Source organism: Chelmon rostratus, chromosome 10, assembly GCF_017976325.1.
Source record: "Chelmon rostratus isolate fCheRos1 chromosome 10, fCheRos1.pri, whole genome shotgun sequence".
NCBI classification, from domain to species: domain Eukaryota; kingdom Metazoa; phylum Chordata; class Actinopteri; order Chaetodontiformes; family Chaetodontidae; genus Chelmon; species Chelmon rostratus.
Genome location: NC_055667.1, coordinates 25,368,357 through 25,390,092, shown reverse-complemented (window position 1 = coordinate 25,390,092; position 21,736 = coordinate 25,368,357). Strand labels below are relative to the sequence as shown.

At 41.8% G+C, this 21,736-nt stretch overlaps 2 protein-coding genes and 1 non-coding gene across 4 annotated transcripts; all 3 read left to right on the top strand.

Moving 5' to 3' along the window:
- The first annotated feature begins 2,178 nt into the window (after positions 1 to 2,178).
- Positions 2,179 to 10,032, top strand: ccnt1 (cyclin T1). Of its 2 annotated transcripts, none has more exons than XM_041945294.1 (9): positions 2,179 to 2,357; positions 3,035 to 3,116; positions 3,209 to 3,337; positions 4,686 to 4,746; positions 5,483 to 5,545; positions 5,670 to 5,715; positions 5,895 to 6,058; positions 6,235 to 6,305; positions 6,409 to 10,032. In XM_041945294.1, exons 1-9 carry the CDS (start codon positions 2,185 to 2,187, stop codon positions 7,696 to 7,698), a joined length of 2,079 nt encoding a protein of 692 aa, XP_041801228.1. In that variant the 5' UTR covers positions 2,179 to 2,184; the 3' UTR covers positions 7,699 to 10,032. The 2 variants fall into 2 exon arrangements, with proteins under 2 accessions (XP_041801228.1, XP_041801226.1); XM_041945292.1 differs by having other exon boundaries at positions 2,183 to 2,357; positions 5,661 to 5,715.
- A 210-nt stretch (positions 10,033 to 10,242) lies between these two features.
- On the top strand, positions 10,243 to 21,425 carry kansl2 (KAT8 regulatory NSL complex subunit 2). Its single transcript, XM_041945296.1, has 10 exons — positions 10,243 to 10,310; positions 11,542 to 11,812; positions 11,960 to 12,132; positions 12,312 to 12,426; positions 13,798 to 13,961; positions 14,107 to 14,270; positions 14,361 to 14,457; positions 15,324 to 15,577; positions 18,287 to 18,493; positions 21,241 to 21,425. Exons 2-10 carry the CDS (start codon positions 11,562 to 11,564, stop codon positions 21,325 to 21,327), a joined length of 1,512 nt encoding a protein of 503 aa, XP_041801230.1. The 5' UTR covers positions 10,243 to 10,310; positions 11,542 to 11,561; the 3' UTR covers positions 21,328 to 21,425.
- On the top strand, positions 14,674 to 14,807 carry LOC121613428. Its single transcript, XR_006007189.1, has one exon. It is a non-coding gene; the product is annotated as a small nucleolar RNA SNORA2/SNORA34 family (small nucleolar RNA).
- Positions 21,426 to 21,736: the final 311 nt, after the last annotated feature.

Genomic DNA, 21,736 nt, shown 5'->3' with positions numbered 1-21,736 from the left:
GGATGGACATCTTGCTGCCTGGCCCATCGACTACCTCTCTGACCGTCCACAGTACGTACGAATGCGCAGCTGTGTCAGAGGTGGTAGTCTGCAGCACAGGTGCACCCCAGGGCACCACCCTCTCACCTTTCCTCTTCACCATCTACACCTGGGTGTTCACCTTAACAATAAACTGGACTGGTCTCACAACACCGACGCCCTGTACAAGAGGGGCCAGAGGCGCCTCCACCTCCTGAGGAGACTGAGGTCCTTCGGAGTGTGCAGGCCGCTGCTCAGGGCTTTTTCTGACTCTGTGGCAGCCTCTGCTATCCTCTACGCGGTCGTCTGCTGGGCCCCGGGCAGCACAGAGCGGGACAGGAAGAGACTAAACAAGCTGTGTCCTGGGCTGCCCACTGGACTCTGTGGAGGAGGTGGGTGAGAGGAGGCTGTTGGCCGAGCTCACAACCATCATGGACGGCAGTTCTCACCCACTGCACCGGACTGTAGAGGAGCTGTGCAGCTCTTTCAGTGGCCGACTGAGGCACTCAGTGCAGGAAGGAGCGCTACCGCAGGTCCTTCATCACCACCACTCTCAGACTGTACAACTCCAGTGTAGTTATAGTTTGAGGATGAATAAAGGAAGCTTTTACTGATTTGTTGATTTACAGGGAAAAAGCAAAAATACAATGTTTTAATGTGAAGAACTCCAGATGTATAGCATGGATTCCTACAAATCCTCCAACTCCAAACTGTTGTCAAACAACACGAAATGGAGCGATTTTTCTGTAAATGGGGGCCTCTGCTGGTGGTGGAGGGTGGAAACAGGTTGAGAGCACAAGAAATCATACTTCAGGAAGAGGTTTGGATAAAAGGTCAAACCAAAAGATGCTGAAGTCATTTCTTGCATCTGAGATTAAAAAAGGCGTATTCCAAGCTATCACAAAGGAATGTTTTTCAGTTAAAAGTCACAAGATTTTACAAGAAACACCAAAATAAGAGCAAGACATCTGTCATTTAGTTAAAAAACATTATAGAATCATATAATCACATCACAACCCCTCAGATTTATCTTGTGAGCCTTTGGAGGGGCTTGACCTTCAGGTTGGGACCCAGTGGACTAAACTACCGAAGAGAATATAGTATACAAATAGTTAAAACAAGCTCCACCTGGACCAGATGCATCAGTATTAAAATCTGATTTTTTTGTTGATCTGATTTTGTAAGAAACAAAATGGCTTATTTCAGTTATTTCATTGTCTGCGGCCTTGGATGAGAAAGAACATTTCAAAGGTTTGTGTCAAAGTGAAGTGATGGAAATACAAATGAAACAACCATTAGCAATTATAAAGTACTGTCTGGTAGTCGTGTTGGGTGGGAAAAAAAACATTAAAAACAGGTCAAATGGAGGGTTGTGATCAGACCTGGCTGCATTTTCCAGGCAGCACGTGTAATGGAGAATGGGCCTTTTTCTGGGAAGACAGTTGAGATATGATAATAAATCAATAAGATAAATAAGGACTGACTTTTAATAAAGCTGCTTCAGCCTCAGGGTCCTGTCATTCTGCATGGCATTACTTTCACACATTGTTCAGTGGACTGAAGATGGCGGCTTCAAAGCACTTGACTTTGAATCAGTTAATGTGTCACTGAAACCGAAATGGTTAAAATATTTCATTGACTGATACCAGGCTTGGAGACACTGTTTTTTTATTCCACTAGTCAAACCTTCCTCTTTTCCTCATGTACTGCAATATTGGAGGCTTACTCTAAAACAAATGGAGGTTAAGCTGTTTGACCATCAAGTCCATAGAAAGAGATCTTAATGTCTTCTTTTTGTTTTGGGGAAATAATGTTTTGTTGGATAACAAATGCAGTAATTTGAAACAGACATCTGTATTTCTATTGATGACAAGATACAAACGTATTTTTCCACTGGATATGTAAGACAAATCTTCCCCACTGATCCATCAGTTCCAGGCTGATAGACTTAATAAAACATATTTTCTCTACAGTTGTACCATGCAAAGACAAACAGGAGCGTTGCATAAATCCCAGTTCGGAATGGCTTCCATCGTAGAAGTGATTATTTTGAGGTTGTTTCAGCGGCATCTGCTGGTCACCAGGGGAATTACATTGACGTTACTCCTTGGTGTGACGTATGTTCCTGTGACGCGCAGAAATTTTAAACTATCGTCCTTCTCAGTGATGGCGGCTTCGTTTCGTTCTCTCCCTGCAAGCTGTAATAACAAATGGTACTACACCCGACAGCAGATCGACAACAGCCCATCTCGGCGAGCAGGACTTGATCCCGACAAGGAACTGTCCTACAGACAACAGGCAGCGAACCTGCTCCAGGACATGGGACAGCGGCTCAATGTGTATCTTTTGCCGAGGGACGGCTTGCGTCTCACCTAGCCAACATTAGCTTGTTAGCTAGCGAAGTTTAGCTCCTCATGAAGCCGGTTCGGCCTAGAGCTTGGCTGGTGTTTGTTTTTGTATTTCGTTTGAATGCCGTTAGTTTGTTTTCGCGTTTTCCATCTGTTTCACGCGGTGGTTTATGAGTTTACTATGTCAATGTTAGCAAGCTAACGTTACCTATGAGCGGCGTAGTAGGCTAAACATGGGCCACGAAGGCCTGTGTGGTCGGCGGGCCTTCGGGACGTTAGCATTAGCATTTCCACAACCTTACTGTAAATGTTAGTGAAGAAAAGGTGTAGAGTGGAGCACCCTTTTTTAGGCATTGTGTTTTATTGTGTTTCCGAGTAAGTGTTTTGCATGTTTTATGTTTAAAATCAACCCTTGAATGTGTTATGTTAAAATAACTTCTTCCGGCTAACCTCTTATGTGTGAAGCTAACTGAGGTTTCAACTTTGTTGTTCTGGCATTGATGTCATAACATTGAGTTTAATAAGCTTTTAGCTAAATTAAAGCTCTTACAGTGTGTTATTAAACATGTAGACCAATGACCCCAGTAATGTTGAAGGTAGACAATTAGTTCATGTGTTTTGATTTAAAATTACATTTTGCTGCATTATCCTTAACTTTCATGTATCAGGTCCCAACTTACAATTAATACAGCCATTGTGTACATGCATCGATTCTACATGGTCCAGTCATTCACCAGATTTCACAGAAATGTAAGTATTGTTTGCCAACCTGAAATCTCTAATGCAACTATCGGTGCTTATGTCAATCACCTCATGAACTGATTTTGGTTTACGATGACCAGGTTATTGCTCCTGCCGCACTCTTCCTCGCTGCAAAAGTTGAGGAGCAGCCCCGAAAGCTGGAACATGTGATCAAGGTGGCCCATGCATGCCTCAATCCTCAGGAGCCCTCTCCAGATGTACGCAGTGATGTAAGTGTTGTGCTGCGGTGAAAATTGTCTGCGGTTGTGCGCCATCTCCTCTTGCGTTTACCTGATCGTCTAGTGATTTAATCTCCACAGTAACATGGCTTAAAGAAAATTATTTCAGCAGTAGAATTTGTGAAGATTGATACTGTTTTATTAATGTTACTGATAAATATGTGTTGAAGATGCAATAATTTGCCTATGAACTTTCCATTGTGTCTGCACTTGGACTTTAGATGGGTCACCCTTTAATCTGTTCAATTCTAAATTAGCATTTTGTTACACTCGCCATAACAGTTTCCCTCTCCTAGAATGGATGATTTATGCTGATACTTTTACATGTAATGTATCACTTTGGCATCTTATTTATTCTTGCTTTCAGATTACATTTAAACTGGTTGCAATTGCTTGACAAGGCTGAATGTTTTGAGCTGGTGTTACCTCAGATGTTGAGGCTGCTGAATGTAGGGTTGGCCGATAGGTTAAAATTTTCCAACAGGTCAGCATCAGCTCAATGACCAACAATTGCCGATATATTTGTGCGTGTGAGCCATAGTTTCAGCTGGGAAATGTGTGCCATCGGCGAGTTCTCGCAACAAAATAAACTCACAACATGTCAGAGAAAGAAATAATCTTGAAGCTATCTTCCTTATTAAGCAGAAAAATACAACTGTACGCCTTCTGAATTAAATTTAGTCTCTTTTACCAAACTTAGACAAGTTCAACTGCCTAATTCATCTTCAAACACACTAAATTCAAACTTTACAGAAACAAAATAAAACGAAACAAACCCCTGTCGTTAGTCTTTTCGTTAGTTAGTCCTCTGTCACAAACTGGTTTGGCCGAAATAACTCCTCGGTTCACAGAGTTGGATATGATGAATGCTACATGCTGTTTTCCCCGCTGCTTCTGTCTGCTGTTCCTGGCCTCTTTGTGCTACAAAGCTTTGTGTTAACTCACTGAGTGAGAGTCTTTTGCTGAGCGGCAGGTCTCACTTGCTCTTCAGAGGCAGACTGTTAAATTAACAAAGTAAAAACACAAAACTCGCCCCAAAAAAGCACACCTGGCAATGGACTCATCAAGCCGCTGATAGCCAAAGTATTTGTCCAATCGCCCAACCCTACTTGATACATGGGTTGAGAGAGCGAAAGACAAAATCCACCCCAGTGTTTGTTGGTTTTCAGTCATCCAGGTAATGTGATGTTTAGCAGTTATAAAACTACACTATGTAGCTTGAATCGTCTAACTACTTACCTGTGAGGCTTCATCAGCTGTACATGAAAGGTGGGATTAATATGTTAGACAAAGGATAGAGGCCACCCAGTGAGTAACGTGCCTGTCCTCTCAACCTCAGGCCTACCTGCAACAAGCCCAAGACCTGGTCATTCTTGAGAGCATAATACTCCAGACCTTGGGTAAGTTGGGAAGGAAGAACTGGGTCCCTTGTTTTCCCTCCAGAAACTCATATGATCATAAAAAAGTTCTAACCTGTTTTACTTTTGTTCACAGAAAGCCCATGTGCAGTTAGCAGCACCGGAAAAAGACATTCACGCTTCATATTAGCAGCTCTTACCCATTGTTTCCTTTTTCCCCTCTCATGTTCTTGACTTTTTACATTTCCCTCCTTTTTTCTTGTCTGCATATTTTTAAGCCATTGGTTTGAGGACTATGTGATGAATTGCTGCACTGCCATGAACAATGGCTTGGAGTATGCTCGCTACAACCTGCGTAATCCTTTCCTGTGCTTTCAAGAACATAGGCAGCTGAAGAAGATAATATTGGCTTTAAAGCACCAAATTGTGTTTTTATAGTATGCAAGATTGAGAGTCGTGCAACAAAGCAAGAGTTGGGAAATGACTTATAATTTTATGTTTTTCATGGCCATCTGTTCATGTTTTCACATCATCCGGGATGTTATTGGAAAACCCCATTCAAAGTAATATTCATACACTATTCAGTGCAACACATAGTTGGTTATAACAGTATTCATTTTCTGGTTTTCGGGGTCTTTCTTAATCTTAACTGTCGAATGAGAAATAATCTTTGTCGTGGAAATTGCATTGAATGAAATCTATGGGGCAGCGTATATCAGTTTGACTTTTGCATGTTATTTATCGAGCTATGTCTCCTTTTGTCCCTTTTTCATTACAGCGTTTGAGATTACCATTGACCATCCGCATACTCATGTTGTCAAGTGCACCCAGCTTGTCAGAGGTGAGCATCAACTCTTCAATTTTGTGAAATTATGTTTGGAAATTTCATATTAATTGTATGTTTTCACCTTAAATTGTTAATTAGCAGGTTTTAAGTGAGTTTTTTTGTTCTATTGTAATTCCAGCGAGTAAGGATTTGGCTCAAACATCATACTTTATGGCCACCAACAGGTATATTCACAGTTCACAGTAAAACATGAGCTTCTCTGGTTTTTGATATAACAGTAAAATATCAAATCATGTTTACATATCTTTTATGTATAATTCTCAAACTCAATATATTGAATGTCTGTTCTCTCTCTTCCTGTTTCTGTTTTTTGTTTCTTTCCGGGACATATCCTGCCACGTAGTCTGCACTTGACCACGTTCTGCCTGCAGTATAGTCCACCTGTTGTGGCCTGTGTGTGCATCCATCTTGCCTGCAAATGGTCCAACTGGGAGATCCCTGTGTCTACAGACGGCAAACACTGGTGGGAATATGTTGATCCCACAGTTACCCTCGAGCTGCTGGATGGTATGATTTGAAAATGACCTTGTAATTCAGTTAATTTGACAAGACAAGCAGGGAAAATTGGTGAAAAGTACCTACATGTCTTACATCAGTTACAGATTAATCTGATAAGTGTTGAGGATTCAGCTTTTTTGTTATCCCCAGCTGTTCTTCACTCACTTCTTCATAACTTCTTTTAGAGCTCACACACGAGTTTCTGCAGATTCTGGAGAAAACACCCAGCCGGTTGAAACGGATCCGTAACTGGAAGGTATGGATTTTTACCATTGCTGTGACCGACAAAGTACAGCCAAGACATCCAGCGTTTTTTGTTGCCTGGCTTTTGTGTGATTATCTGTTTTCTTGGCTCCCAGGCTGGAGGTCAAACACCAAAAGCCAAACCAAAAGTCCAGGAGGAGGGTGATCAGAGGGACACCATGATGAGCATGATCTCCATGGCCTCATCAGAGAGTACTGTTGCAGGCCTGATGAGCCTCTCAGCGCCACCTTCTGCCTCATCTTCCTCATCCATGGGTGATAAGGACAGGGGCGCATCTGGCAGCGCTCAGACTTGGAGTGGAAAAGGTTCGGCTTCATCGGAGCAGCAACAGCAGCAGCCCAACAATGAGGTTCATGCTCCAGCTAAGGTGTCGCTGAGTGAGTACCGTGCCAAGAACGCAGACGTCCTGGCCGCCCAGAAGAGGAAGCTGGAGAACATGGAGGCCAGCGTGAAGAGAGACTATGCCAACGCTGCCCAGGCTCTCATTGGTCAGCAACAGAGGAAGGAGAAGCAGCAACATCATCACCAGCAGTCCAGCTCATCCTCCTCTGACATGTCCAATCCATCACCCATTATTCTGAAAATCCCCCTGGAGAAGGAGAGGCACGACAGGAGCTCTCTGAAAATGCGTTTCCCGCTAGCTGGGGGAGGGGGCAGCGGGCACAGTGCCAGTGCCCGAGGTCAGGATCAGGACATCAAAGTCAGAATACGAGTGCCTGAGAAGCAAAGGGGGAATTCAGGAGAGGAGGGCAAGAGCAGGGACAAGCACAGGGAACGGTCTAACCACCACCACCATCATCACCACCATCACCACCATTCCTCCTCTAGCGGTGCCTCAGTCTCCTCTTCACACAAACATTCATCTAGTTCCAGTGGGGCAGTAGGAAGCAGCAAAAAAGTCCCCAGCGACTCTTCTAGAACAGGTTCTTCATCCTCTTCTGCCTCCCGTAAGAGGACACACTCCCAAGATCCCACAGCAGGCTCTCACACTGCCTCTAAAGTCAGCAAGTCCTCGAGGAATCCCTACCAGCTACCGTCCCTGTCTTCCTCCTCTGGGCAAACTCTGGGCCACGGTCCTGACATTCTGCCCGCCCTGGGCCTTCCCCACCACCAAGGGAGCTATTCACACTCCAAAGGTGACAAGACAGACACTAACGGGCACGGTGCAGCAGGCGGAGCCCAGTCGAACGAGTACCAGGACACTTTTGAAATGCTGAACTCACTTCTGAGCGCACAGGGGGTCCAGCCATCCCAGCCGTCCATGTTTGACTACAGATCCCAATATGGGGACTACCGCTTCAGTGGTGGCTCCAGAGGGAGCAACCCCAGGCCCCCACCGCTGCCTTCGGAACCCCCTCCCCCTCTGCCCCCATTGCCCAAATGAGTTCCTGATCAGGAGATGCGATATGTACATTGTACTTGACATTACAAACATCCATATTGTTACATAAAGTATTGTTTTTTGTCTTTTTTTTTTTTTTTTAACTCACCAAACATTTTTTATAGGCTTCAGCGTGACAGCAGCAAAATGTAGTGGTGAGATAAATCAGTTTTCAACCTTTTTCTTTTTACAGTTCACTCATGGGGCAATAATGAGAGGCTTTAAAAGCGTGCAAAATGTGAGAAAAAAATTTATAGAAAAGTGTAGATAATATTTTTGCTCCTCTGTTTAACTCAAATGAAATGTGATGAGGGGACCTGGTATTTTTACCATCACTGTTTTTGGAGGACGTCGGGGAAACTTAAAGATTTCCATCACATACCTGTTTGGTCTTCTTACTGACTGTCTTTTTATAATGTTTTTATAGTATGTTATTTATTGATTGAATGCTTTTAAAAAACATAGTCCCTTTTCTACCTTTTTTAAGGTCTCCCCTCTATTCTTCTTGGGCAGGGGGATATTTCTTCATCAAGACTGTACAGGCTAGTTTGAGAGTGCATGTCTCCAAAGCCATCTCTTTTGCTATTATTTTTTCTTTTTTTCTTTTTTTGTTTTCCTTTTAACAGCCATAACTAAAAAAAAAAGGGTGACTGCTCCACTCCTGGTGTTATATTTTATTCCCTGCATAATTTGGTATACTTGTACAAAGACAGCAAAATGTTTAAAACAAACATGAAATATTTTTTACATTTTATTATTAACAATTATGAAAAAAAAAGTAAATTAAGGAAGCTTGTACTTTTTTAATTTTTAGATTTTGAGTGTTGCAGTCATTGTTTTAAATGGTTGTAAAATATTCATATTCATTTTACTAGTGATTACACTAATGGACAGTTCATACCAAGGATACATCTGTGGTTTATCAAAGGAATCACAGAGTTCAAACATATCTACCCAGTACGGTCAAAATGAAGGAATTGCCAATAAACGATTTAACCTGTCATGTAACTTTTGCTTAATCAGTTTCCTCTGGAAGGGGAGTCGGTGAAAACTTAATGCAAAGATTGAAATAGGGAGCATATATGGATATACTACATTTTAAGAGCCGTTCGCAAGCGCAGTGCCCGATGTCACACACATCGCCCTGAAACTGCTGGAAAGAATACGTTTTCCTGCTGGTGCTCACTTTTTGGTGACCATATCGAGCACCAGACTTACTTGACTTTGAGCACAGTGTACAATAAAGTATTCAAAATACACAATATCAAAGACTAATCAAATGCCATCTGTCATCCATTTGTTATGGTTGTCTTTCATGTACGTATTTCCTTTGGAGATGTTTTCAATGTGTAAACCCCAGTGTACACCTGTCAGTTCATGCTGGTCTGATTTAAACATGTTAAAGCTGTCTTTTGACTCAATACCTTCAAACTACATTGGTGGATATTCGGCTTCAGATTGTTGTTTAGCCATGATTCATCAAAAATGTTTGCACGTGTTCTTTTAGTTCTGTAAATCATACACTGCAAGCAGGTTATCAACATACCTCCTACAAGGTCATAAGCATGAAGTATACTGTTTCATTTGAATTACTGATGAATTTTTGTGGTGGTGCCACTTATTGGCAAGAGAATCGGGTATCATCTGTACATTTAATTCATACTAAGCTCTATATGGTTTTGATTGTATAGTATTACTGCTTTTTACCTGCTTTCTTTTATCAGTTTGTAATCAAAGACTCATTTTAGGCAGTTCACAGTAATGCAGTACAACAAATCAGCCATACAATTGTAAAATATTTTTGTTCCCTTGAGTATATGGAAGATAGGCTGAAAGAAAACAGCTCTTTGCTCAGGCAGCAGAGTTTTTATTAGTTATTCAACTCTTGGTTGTAACAGGGAAACAGTAAATGCACTGAATATTTATCTCAGTAGGTTTGCCTACAATGCAATTGACAAAAGTGTTACATGTATAATGGTTAGACTATTAGAATATATGTCTAATATTGCAAAAAAATGTTTTATTTGATCTGGACAAATCTTCCAACTTAAGTATTAACATTATGCTGTGAGAGAGTCATACAAAAGGAAACACATTTCAAAACAAACCCATATGTGAGAAAAATGGAAGACACTCATGCAACCTAACAATGCAAAATCACATAGCTACAATAAGTTTCATGTTTTTTCATGTCTTGGTGGTTTTAGTGACACTCAGGTCTGAAAATGAAACGTTTTGGGATTTTTTTGTTTTCAGTTAAAAGGTTATATGTGAACACTGTTCTTTTTGATATAATGTGGTTGCTTTATTCTCAATTAAAGTCAATAAATATTTTAAGAAAACGCTCATTGCATTGCATGTTTTGTGTTTTCACTTTTTATTTAAAAAATATTAAAACTACTGCAATATTGTGGGTGTACCAGAAAATTGCAGGTTTGGTGGCATTTTGATTGGCAACTAGATTGGCCAATGAAGTACCTTGACTCTTGGCCAATCAGAGCTAAGAATGGGAGGGCTTTGTTTCTGTCTGCAGTGGCTGTAGCAGTTGTTGGGGAATACAGGAAAATCGGCGTAGAGTGGTACGGGAGCAAGACCAGCTCGAACAACAGAGGAAGGTAAGCGGTTACACACAAAAGATGACGATGTGCTAACCTTCCGACCCCGAAGCACTTCGATCATATCGAGGAAGACGACTGTCTGTTGCCGTCGGTCGGCAAAATTCTCTTCTCAGCTGCAAATTGTGAAACGTAGCGGTTAGGTAGCATTAGCAACTGCTAAACAAAGATGGCGACTCCGTAACTGAAAGAGTGACGCAGCGAATAGAGGCGGGCTAAAGATCGGTGTGGCGCCTGGTTAGACTTGATGAAGACAGAGAAATGTCTTGCTGCTAGATTTATATCTGCAATAAAAGCATTTTCTTCTTTATGTTAGCGAGGCTCTAACTGTTGTGATATTTTTTTTTTGCTGTTTTCTATATATACTGTACGCACAATATATATTAAGTTGTCACGAACTTGATCAGTGTCGAACATGACAAGCCACCTGACCTGGCACCGCCTGGTTTAACGTTGTTTTACGTTGTCCTGTGTGTATAAAATCAATATACTTTAACGTGTCTTCGGACCCAATTTGTGAATAAAGGGCTAAATAAGCCACGCGGATCGCAGAAATATGGGCATGTAAATTCCTGGGTTAAAGCATCATCCGCAATGACATCTATTTATTTAGCCCAAGTTTTATTTGTGATATGTAGTTAGTGCACCTCCTAGCCTCCATATTCCATTCCTCGATAGTTCGTATGTCAATAAAATAAAATAAAAAACAATAAATAATGCACATGATATTTTCACTTTAGTGTTATCAATGCCTTAAATGCCAAACATTGGGCATTAAAAAAAATCCTCACATTTGAGACGCTAAATGTTTGTTGTCTGAAACTATTACTTGATTTTTTCAACATTGTTGAGCAGACAAATTTTCTGTTGATCAATTAATCAGCTTCTCATTTGATCTCTGGTAGTTGTTGCAGCTCCAGTCTCAAACATTTTGTCATTTTGTCAGACAGTAATTAAAGATTGTATTTTCTCAGAGGCAAGGTTGCAGTTTCCAGTGCCTTGTTTTGTCTGACCAACGGTACAAAAGCGAAAGATATTAAATTTTCTGTCATACAAGACAAAAAGCAGCAACTCTTCCACATTTGAGAAGCTGGAATTAGAGAGTGTTTGCCTTTTTTCTCTTTTTTTTCTCTTAAAATAAATCAAATACTCAACCAATCATCAAAATTGGATTATTGATCTGCCAGTCGACTGATCAATTAACGGACTAATTCTGCTTTGTGTGTTTCAGCTCTAATTATTTAACAGACAATGAACAGGATACGAATCCACGTTTTGCCTTCAAGTCGGAACCGGGTGTCCCAGACACCTCGTCCTCAGGAGCCCCAGGCCTGCTCCTTCACCCAGCGACCATGCCCTCAGCCCCGTCTGGAGGGCCTGGAGTTCTGCATCAAACACATTTTGGAGGACAAGAATGCCCCGTACAAGCAGTGCAGCTATGTCTCGGCCAAGAACGGCAAGCGCTGTCCCAACGCTTCACCGAAGGTTGACAGGAAAGATGGGTGGGTGGAAAGTCAAAAGTTAGACTTCAGCTTTATTAGTTGTACGTTTCATTCTGCAAGTTCATTCCAGGACAGGAGACATACTCTAAAGTCCTATTACCAAATCAAATTTCTGACATCTCCTCCTCCAATTGCTGTTTTTTTTAGAGTGACCTTCTGTGCAGAGCATGCTCGCAGGAATGCCATGGCACTCCGAGCCCAGATGAGAAAGTCGCCTGCCGGTCCATCCCCAGAGACACTGCTGTCTCAGCTTAGTGGATACAACCGTGCAGAGACACACAGCGTTGAAGGAGGCCGCTCTGAAGCTAGCCGTATTTTAGGTAAGTAATCTTGTTCAGACTGGGAGATACTTTGTCAGTTGTAGACACCTCACCGTAGTTACTCTCATGTGCATTGACTTTTCGTCTGTATTATGCCAGGGGTGAATAAATTTCTCTTGCAGTTTATTTTTACAACTATGAATATTATTGTAATGTTTGTGTACACTCCCTCTGGACAGATGATGACAGTCTGAGTGAGGAGGAGCAGGGTCCCTTAGTACTCGACCAGACATGGAGAGGAGACCCTGACAGTGATGCAGACAGCGTTGACAGTGATCACGAGGATCCTCTGAAGTAAGATGAATTATCTGAACATCTCTAGTTTTTAATCTGAGCCTGCACTGTTATGTTATTATTGTTGTGTCAATCTTACTTTTTGGGTGTTGACTCAGACATTGATATACTACCTTCAGCAACAACCATGTCCCAATTCAAAATACAAACTAATTCTGAGCAGGATACGAGTGTGTAGTATGTTCATGCATGGAACATGACAAAATGTAGACAGTATACGAACTATAAAAAACAAAACAAAAAAAAAAACACGTGATTTTTGAGTAGGGTTGGTTGTTATGACAGTAGATACTGTGCAACGGTAGAAATGTGTCCACTGGTAGAGATTTAGCTATACCATTCCTCTGCGGGAGATATCCCTTAACCTGTGAGGTTACTTACACACTGCTATCCTGCTATGCAGCAAGCCAGTCGTTGTGTCGATGATGTTGCACAGAGTGTAGCTGCTTCGTACTCTTTTCTGCTTGCCTGTGTATTGCTTTCTACTCTTACATTGACATTGCCGATGCGTCCAAATACATGTAGTATCGATAGCAACGTAAAAACAATCCTCATTACGGATAAGTCGTCGTCGTCCTCCTCCTCCTCCTGCATGCTCTACCCAGGTGCCACCCTTTGCCTAAACCAAACTTACAGTACTTACTGTAGGTGATAGTGCGCCTGACCCAGACAAATGTGCTCAATGTGTGAAAGGGCGACTTTGATGTTCAGCCAGATTCTGCAGACATTGTACAGAGTTCATGTGAGAAAATGGTTTTAGTGTCTCAGAGTAGCAAACAAGCTGCTCATAAGATCACATGATTTGGATGCAGGACCGTTTACCACGTTATTACATGACCTGAGACCGACAGTTGTAGGTGATGGTGTGCATCTCTGTTTTTGTCACTTAGATCCTTAAAGCTTGAAAGGAAGTTAGTTTTGTTGTTTTGAGTCTTTCGTTCTTAAACTCAAGTGTTGTCTCACATGAGGCTGTTGTTTTTGTTTGTATGGAAGTTCCCAATAAAAGAAGTAAATAATCAAATGTGATAAATTGTGGTATGGTACAGTTATTTAAACTGTTTCTTCATTGAATTTACATAGTAATTGCTGCACCATGATGTAGAATTACATCTAAATCTAGAAGATTGTGGCCATATGGCCCACCCCTGTTTTTGAGTGTGCTGTAGATGTTCAGTATTGTCCCACTGCGCAATGCAGATAGAACCAGAGGAACTACTCACTCAACTTCAAAGAACATTACATGTTTGGGAAAACATTTTTCTTTCTTTTTCTGAGGTTCAATCTGTAGTGACTTTCTAAATCCGTGTTAATAGCTTACTTATCTGTGATGTGGCCCCTTTGCGTGAATGTATTTTTCTTTGTAAATCACAGACATGCAGGAGTGTACACAGCAGAGGAAGTGGCGCTCATCACCCGAGAAAAACTAATTAGGCTTCAGTCCCTCTACATTGACCAGTTCAAACGGCTGCAGCACCTGCTTAAGGAGAAAAAGCGCAGATACCTGCACAACCGCAAAGTGGAGCATGAAACTCTTGGTAAATATGACCATTTAGTCACTAACAAAACATGTTTTGCTTTGTTTACTTTCTACTTCTTTTTAGTAGATCATCCCACACCCTTTCATGTTAACAGGGCTTCACAGCTCTCAGCAATATCTGTATTTGTGTATGTTGATGTCAGGGAGCAGTCTGCTGACGGGACCTGAAGGTCTGTCCATGAAGGAGAGGGAGAACCTGAAGAAGCTCAAAGCTCTGCGTCGTTACCGTCGTCGGTACGGCGTGGAAGCCCTGCTGCACCGGCAGCTTAGGGAGAGGAGGCAGGCCGTGACAGAAGGAGCTCCTCAGGTATGACCCCATCACAGTAGAAAGTAGTAAAAAACAGAGAAAACAGTTTACTGTTCTCCCCTTATCTATCACTTGTTTCATCTGTTGTAGCCACACACAAGAGCAGTGTATGAGAAGTGCATCTCCTTTGTGGAGGGAACCCGATGTACCAACCCCTGCCTCCCTATGACCAGACACTGTGTCTCACGTATCCTCAGTGATGTTCCCATTATGTGTTTTCACCACAATAGTGTGATCTGTTTCCATACAAGTAGCCACAGATGTATTTTTCGGCATTAATTGAAATTTTTATTCCTATTTCTTTTGTTTGAGTCTGTTAAGTTTCAAACTACGCTGCAAACTAACTGAGGCTCTCTGGTCATTCAAACCATCCTTCATCTTTCCTTTTTCAGCCATCTTCACTTTGGCCCTGATCAAGACCAGCAGCTTGCAGTAGCTGCTGGTTTCAAAGGGAGCCTATATAAAATCCTTCCTGTGGTCTGTTGATTTTTCCCAGAGTTACAAAGGGGCTAATCTGTTCAGTTGGAAGGAACAACATCCCTTCCCAACCTTCCTTCATTTTAACCATTTTAACCTAAATTTAATTATTTAGGGTAGTGTGATGCATTTCAACAGGATGTACTTTGCATTTTTTTAGTAGTTTTATTGCAAGTACTTAACTTTGTGTTCTTCTAATTGCCAGCGATTAAACTGTGAGCTTGTTGCCTTGTCAACAAGCTGACAAACCCTGCAGTTTTAATGTTCTCACAAAATAAGTAGTTTCTTGTACAAAACCACTCAGACAATACTTTCAACACAAGGCTGCTTATTATGAAGTTGCTAAAGGCTTGAGAAATATGTACAATATGATTTCCATAGGATTAATCATAGTACTTGCAATATTACTAATTTGGCAACTTGAGAGGTTAAAGTTTCCCAATATCACAAGTCGCCATTTGTTTTTTTGCATTTTAAGTTGAGCGGTTTTCTTTGTCTGTTTGATTCCTGTGGCCATTTCATTTGTGTCTGTGTCTGCACATCATGTGCCATTCTCCTTGACGACCAGACACTCAGACATCTACCAGGACAGCAACCAGGTGCTTTTCAAAGTGTGTCCAGGCACGAAAGATGTCCCATGTGACCGTACGGTGCACATGGGTCAGTCTGACGACCCTCGCTGCCCACTGCACCTCACCTTGCCTCCCCCCATGTACCAGCCTGAGCAGGAACCTCCACCACAGGAACAGCTCACCACTGCGAGCAGAGACATGTATTTGAGCGCAGCAGAGCTTCAGCCCACAGAGAGCCTTCCCCTAGAGTTCAGTGATGTATGTAGAAATGATGTTCCCCTACCACTCCCCTCTAATGTTCTGTATATGCATTGTAACAAAAATGTCATGTTCAACACTCATTGTTAGATGCTTAATTGCTGGTGTTTAATGGTGCTTTCACAACTTCTGTTACATCTTTGTTGCAAATCAAAATGCATGACTGAAAGCCAGACGAACCATCACTCCACTCATTGGTTAGACATGTCTGGAGTTGGGGTGAGAAAGTAAAATTTTTCATAATATCATGACGGCGATGTGCTACTTCCCTGACCTCCAGGTCTGACCTCCATTCATTCTCCAGCTAGTTGCTAGGAACGGTTAATTTCGCTCATCCGTACCAACCGGCCCCCGGCTAGGCAAGCTGTTTAGCCCACACTCGCAGAATACACCGTGTAGTGTAGTTGAGTCATGTTTCCACTGCAAATGAACAGCTCAGTTTGTTTGTGAGCAGACCGAGACTGCTTCCTCGAAAGGGTCTCAGTGCGGTTGTTTTGGTCCACACCTGAAAACGATTGCTGTGTTCAGATCTGGCCATGAATTCAACAATGGGAGGGAAAACTATCCAGAGTCTGGTTCAACTGGAGTAAACAACAGAGGTTTGAACTCTGGTACAGACTGCACAACCTGACTGACTGTGATGGGGGATATGAATTTAAAAGCTGAGGTGCTCTCCAATTCACCTGCTGATTGTGAATTGGCCCTTTGCCAAGCCCTGCCCTGTTAGCCCAGCCCTTAATGCTGCTATGCCTACCAAGTTTTCCGTTCTGGCACTGCAGTGATAACAGAGGCAGTTAACTACCAAAATTTGCAGTAATTTTGGAAACTATAGATCTGATTCCTCACAGAAGTAAACAAAAGCAGGCTTCTCGATTCTAGCTGATGATCGTGGATTTTGTCAGCTAAAATGATGACTCGCCCTAGCAGATTTTATAAGTATAACTAGCTAATCTAAGATTATTCTAATTAAATTAAATTCTGTGAGCGAGGTGTGAAGTCCATCTCAAGATGACGTTTACATGTGACACATTTTAAAACGAGAACCTTGTAACAGGGTCTTTAATATCTACTTGACATAATGCTAAACAGACTGAGGATAAAGCTACATGTCACAGGTGTAACATCAGCATCCTCACCAGTTGTTGGTCCATATCATGTATACAAGGGAGCAACATTGTTTGTGTATTTCAGTGTATAGCTAGTTAGTCCCGTAGCATGGCATTAAAAATCAAATGTAAAAATAATAAAATGTAGGCTAATTAAAATGTTATTCGTTCTAACATCCCTGGAATTGTTTGGATGCTTACTGTAGAAGAAAAATGTACTTGGACCAGCCGTGCAGTGCTTAGATTTAGGCTATGCTTCATTGTCCGTATTTTCAAACAGTGCTTCACTTTTATCAGAGACAAGGATTTGAGGATATGCAGAATAAGCCATGAGTTTGAATCAGTCAAATTTAATGGTATTTAACACCCATTTGGCTGGGGTTGTGTGTATTATGTGAACTTCTCCAAAACAGAGAATTGGATTGAGCCGCTGTCATTACTCTGCATTCATATATCTGCATCTTGGCTCACAGACGAATCCACAAACAGTGGATGTGTCAGTTCTGAACAGGTAATTTTCTAATTTAACATGTAATCCCACAAAATAATGTTAGAAAGCTAATAACATGTCCATTGCCTGAAACACTTGCTGCTACTGCTGCAGGCAGTAAGCTAGTTAGGCAGACGTGCTCATGTTTGCATCTTACGTTGCAGCAGATAAAGACAAAGTTTAATTCGCTCCTCACATGCTCGCTTTTGTGTTTAAGGGTTTTGAACGACAACAAAAAAGACACCACCCTCCAAACTGTTGCGATACCGAGTAGAGCCTCATGCACACCACATTGGCATGTAGAGAAGTGCAAAGCCTGACAGGTCTGATGTTGCCTGGTTGCAGTCATTAAGTGCTGATTGGACAGTTTTTGTTCAGAGAAGGGGTTTAGCAAAGGGTCAGTTGTCAAAAGCGATTTATATATTTATATAGTATCCTTCAGTTATCATGGTAACACGAGAGTGCAGTGCTGATAGTGTGGGATGACAGTCGTAGAAACTGTCCTATCCATGAGTTGCTGTCAGTCAACAGGACTTCAAGATTTCAGGTCTTGGTTTGTTTGTCAAAAGTTTAGGGTGAACATGGACCTCAAGGCAAAAATTGACTATTTTTCCACTTGGTCTGGACCAAATGAACCCACCCAAGTGTGAAAGCAACCATGAAATGCTACAACTATCATACTTAGTAGAAGTGAAAGGCAAGTGATTTGTGTTTTTAATATTGAAGACAAATGTAGTGACTGTTTGCGACTCTTAGGCCTCTGAGGTGCTGCTACTGTGAGGATAAGTTGTGATGTGTGGTTCCCATAAATGCCCAGTTTGTAGATGATCAAAAGTTCAGACATGTTCCACAGATCTTTACAGCTCTATTGTTCAATGATCTGTGTCAAGTACAAACTCAAAAATGGGCATAAACAAAGGCTGGATGCTTCTCCCACACGCAAAGTAGCAACATGTAGCTGCATTGACCTCTTTAGGTAAATGAATTATCCCAAAACAAGGACACTCCACCTGGTGGTCAGAGGTGTAAATATAAATAACACAAATATATACATAAAACTTGAAATAGCTCTATGTTAAGATTTAGATCTCATAGATATCCCCTGTTGTACAGGACCTGGATGTGGAAGGGGATGGTATGCAGGGTCCGCCATCCCCCCTACAGTTTGACACAGCCCTGGCCCTGGAGGACCAGACCATCAGAGCCATTGCTGAGGCTCCGATGGACATCCTGACCGCAGAAGACCCAGACCAGGTTGACCTGGACACCTCAGGGCAAGAGCTCTCAGAAAGAGATGTGGATGCCATCATGGATGACCAGGTTAACTCTCATTTAGGAGCTTCGCCATCTTGAATATGTCGAATCTGCCTTTTTGAATGATGGCGCCCAAATGCTGCGATAACAACAGTTTCATTGTGTGTCACACTGTGAGATGGGTCTAATAAAAAACTTGGTCGCAATCAGTGTCAGTACATTGTCAATTTTAAGCCAGCTCAGATTGTGCAGAGACTGTCTGGTGAATCATAACGCTGTGATCTAAATGGGGGGAAAAGCAATCAAACATGCAACTTAAATGATAGGTTCACTTTTTTTTCCCTCAAAACAACACTCACATGCTTTTATGTGCATTGAACCTGTTTTTTTTCTTGCTTCTTACAATAATTCCTCCTGTCTCAGCCGGTTGTTCAGGGATCCTGATGGGAAACAACATCCACAGCCCTGTTCTTTGTCTGAAGTTAACCCTTTTTTTCCCATTAAAATGTTTCCTGTTATTTTACGGACTGGACATTAAGCACATACAGTACATATATGCACAATGACAAACAAAAAACAAGAACAACGTGCACAAAAGAGAGCAAAGGAACATTAAAAATCAATAAACACTTAAAAAAACAGCCTCTAACTCATAATAAACCATATTATACATTATATTGTACGCCATTATACATATTCCGGTAAAGAGTTCAAACATGACCTTTTTGTATCCCACAATGACACTAGGCCCAGATCAATTGTTCCTAAATGTGGCAGCAGCTCTTTCCATCCACATTAAGTCTATAAACTGAGCCGACTGCTTCTTATCTTCCAATTTATAACAATTTTCCCTTCAGCAGCAAGACAGCCCATTGTTACAAATCTCCTTTTCCTCACAGATAAACCATCTATTTTGTGTCCAGATAGACGCAGCGTAGGACAGTTTGGAACGGCAACCCGGAGGATCTCTGTGAAGCATTTGTTGCCGAGCAGAGGGAGTTCTCTGCAGGCGTTCCCACAGTGGGCCTGTTTTCCACAGACATGTCAGCGTTTGTCTGAGTAGCACTCATTTTATTACATTTTACTGGGGTAATATGCAAGACTTCCATTAGGATCATTCTACATTCTAATGTTATTGAAGTGCTCCATATTCGTTGCCAATTGGCTGTTGAAAGGAGACTTCTTGTGTCTCCCTGCTAAGTCATGTTGGTGCATTATTCTGAGCCACTCACGAGTTTATATATGCTAGAAACCAAACCTTTCCTGGCAGCAGCATCCTGTAGCTTCTCATCTATACGCCTCAGTCCTTTGTGCCTTTTATATTTATTCATGGATTACATTTGCTGGTAAGGCAAGAAGGAGGCATCACTTAAATTGCCCTATTCCTTTAGAAGGTAGCATGAGAGTTTAATAGAGTTCATCAGATCAAGTTGATGTCTTACAGTCTTTTTAGTCCCTCTTTGGGTTATTGTCCCTCCACTAGAGTTCAGCAACACAAAGAGGGACTTTCATGCATCAGCTGTTGAACCCAGACGGCTGTAGCTTCATATTAACTTCAGATAAACTCTGGAATATGTTTTTTGAGGACTGTGGATTTTGTCCCCCATCTCTAACATCTGAAGCGTGTTAGGTAGGGATCTCTTACTGGCCTGCATGAACGTGAGCAATGATTAACACAGAAGCTGCTCCGGTGTTCATGTGGCACCTGACTGCATCGCTCATGTTTTGAAAATGTAACGAAACAATAAACACCTTGGCATGAAATAAGCCCAACGAAAACTCTTCAATACATCGTTCAAGAAGAGTATAAAAGCAGACTAATATTAAAAGAACTGAAAACACAGTTCATGCCGTCCTTTCTGGTTGTACTGTCATATCCCCTGTGGGATAAAACACAGTTTATTGTGTGTGAGACTGGTGGTCTCACTGTGAATTGTTCTGTTCGTTCAGTCCACGCAGACTCTGACCCCCTATCGCCTGTCTTTGTCCTCACATCCAGCAGCAGCCAGCTAAACTGCCTGCATCAGGCTGACGGACAACAGAAATCTACCAAACAAAGATATGTTTCATGCAGGCTCTACTGAAAGAAATTGGGATTGTTTTCATTTGTTAATTAAAGGGTTTTATTTCAACTGGCAAGCTTCATCATAGCTTTGTTCAGTTGTACCGTTAATGAGTTCACAACATATAAACAGCAGGAGCTTTAAATGACTGTCTAATTGCGCCAGAGGAAACAAAAAAACATGAAGTGTAAAGCACAGGGGTCCATGAGGGTCTCACAGTGAGTCTGGATTGATAGATTTGATGAAATATAAGCAAGTGTTAGCTGCCAGTGCTTTGAATCAGACAGTCTATGCTGTTCATGTGCAGCGGGTGTCCTTAATCCACCGTAGTCCTACTGAACATCTCAGGCAGGTGGTCAGAATATACAGAGACTGGTAGTAGCAGCAGCCACACTGTGGGATTTCTGCCATCAGTGGACATGACTCACAATGTGATCTAGGACCACTGTTTTTGATTGACGACCAATGTATTCGCCATGTTTCTGTAGTCAATCGTCTGTCGCTGTCCAAATACTGCACAGTGTAAACAGGCCTTGAAGCAAGATGTTGTAAAAACAAGCCACTGACACGCGTCAATAGAGAAAGCAATCGTTTCTATTGTGTCTCCACATTGTTGTGCTGCATGAGCCATCACACAAATTATCAGCGCGCCCTTCGGCTGAACATTACACCTTTTGGCCAAAACAGCAGAACTTCTGTCCTAGCAGCAAAATCTACTCCAGCCCCGTAACTTCCTGTTCTTCCACCCAGGTGGCGTCAGAGGTACCAGGTGAGGAAGATGCCACCGATAATTCACTCCAAGACATTGACAACGCTGCAGGTGACGCCCCCAGATGAGCAACCTCTGCAGCATCATCTAAAGAACGTGTTCTCCTCCACAAAGACTCACACTGAGTTGACTTTACTATGGGGGTCACCTCCAGAAAAAAAACACCTGTACAGGCCTTTTCCAATAGACTGTGAGAGTATGCATTCATTTATACCTTTTTTTTGTTGTTGTTCTGGGTTAAATTGCCTTAAAAGTGCACCCAGTCAGTTGCTCTCACCCACAAATAAAGTATTGATGCTTTTGTTGAACTCTTCTTCATGATGACCAGATGTGAACAGATTTATGACCAGTGCAGAAGTATTTAAAGTGTGCAGAGGATATTTTAAGGCACTGAAAACCACTATATACAGCTTTTTAAGTATATGGTGAAATTATGTTTGGCTACATGGGGCAGCCTCCGAACAAAAAAAAAAAAAA

Bases quoted from the DNA above. Each gene is read 5' to 3' on its own strand.
- ccnt1 (XM_041945292.1), top strand. From the start codon at position 2,185: ATGGCGGCTTCGTTTCGTTCTCTCCCTGCAAGCTGTAATAACAAATGG. The intron at 3,338-4,685 runs GTAAGTGTTGTG...TCTCAACCTCAG, and splicing joins CTCCAGATGTACGCAGTGAT to GCCTACCTGCAACAAGCCCA. The intron at 6,059-6,234 runs GTATGATTTGAA...AACTTCTTTTAG, and splicing joins TACCCTCGAGCTGCTGGATG to AGCTCACACACGAGTTTCTG.
- kansl2 (XM_041945296.1), top strand. From the start codon at position 11,562: ATGAACAGGATACGAATCCACGTTTTGCCTTCAAGTCGGAACCGGGTG. The intron at 13,962-14,106 runs GTAAATATGACC...TGTTGATGTCAG, and splicing joins AGTGGAGCATGAAACTCTTG to GGAGCAGTCTGCTGACGGGA. The intron at 18,494-21,240 runs GTTAACTCTCAT...TCTTCCACCCAG, and splicing joins ATGCCATCATGGATGACCAG to GTGGCGTCAGAGGTACCAGG.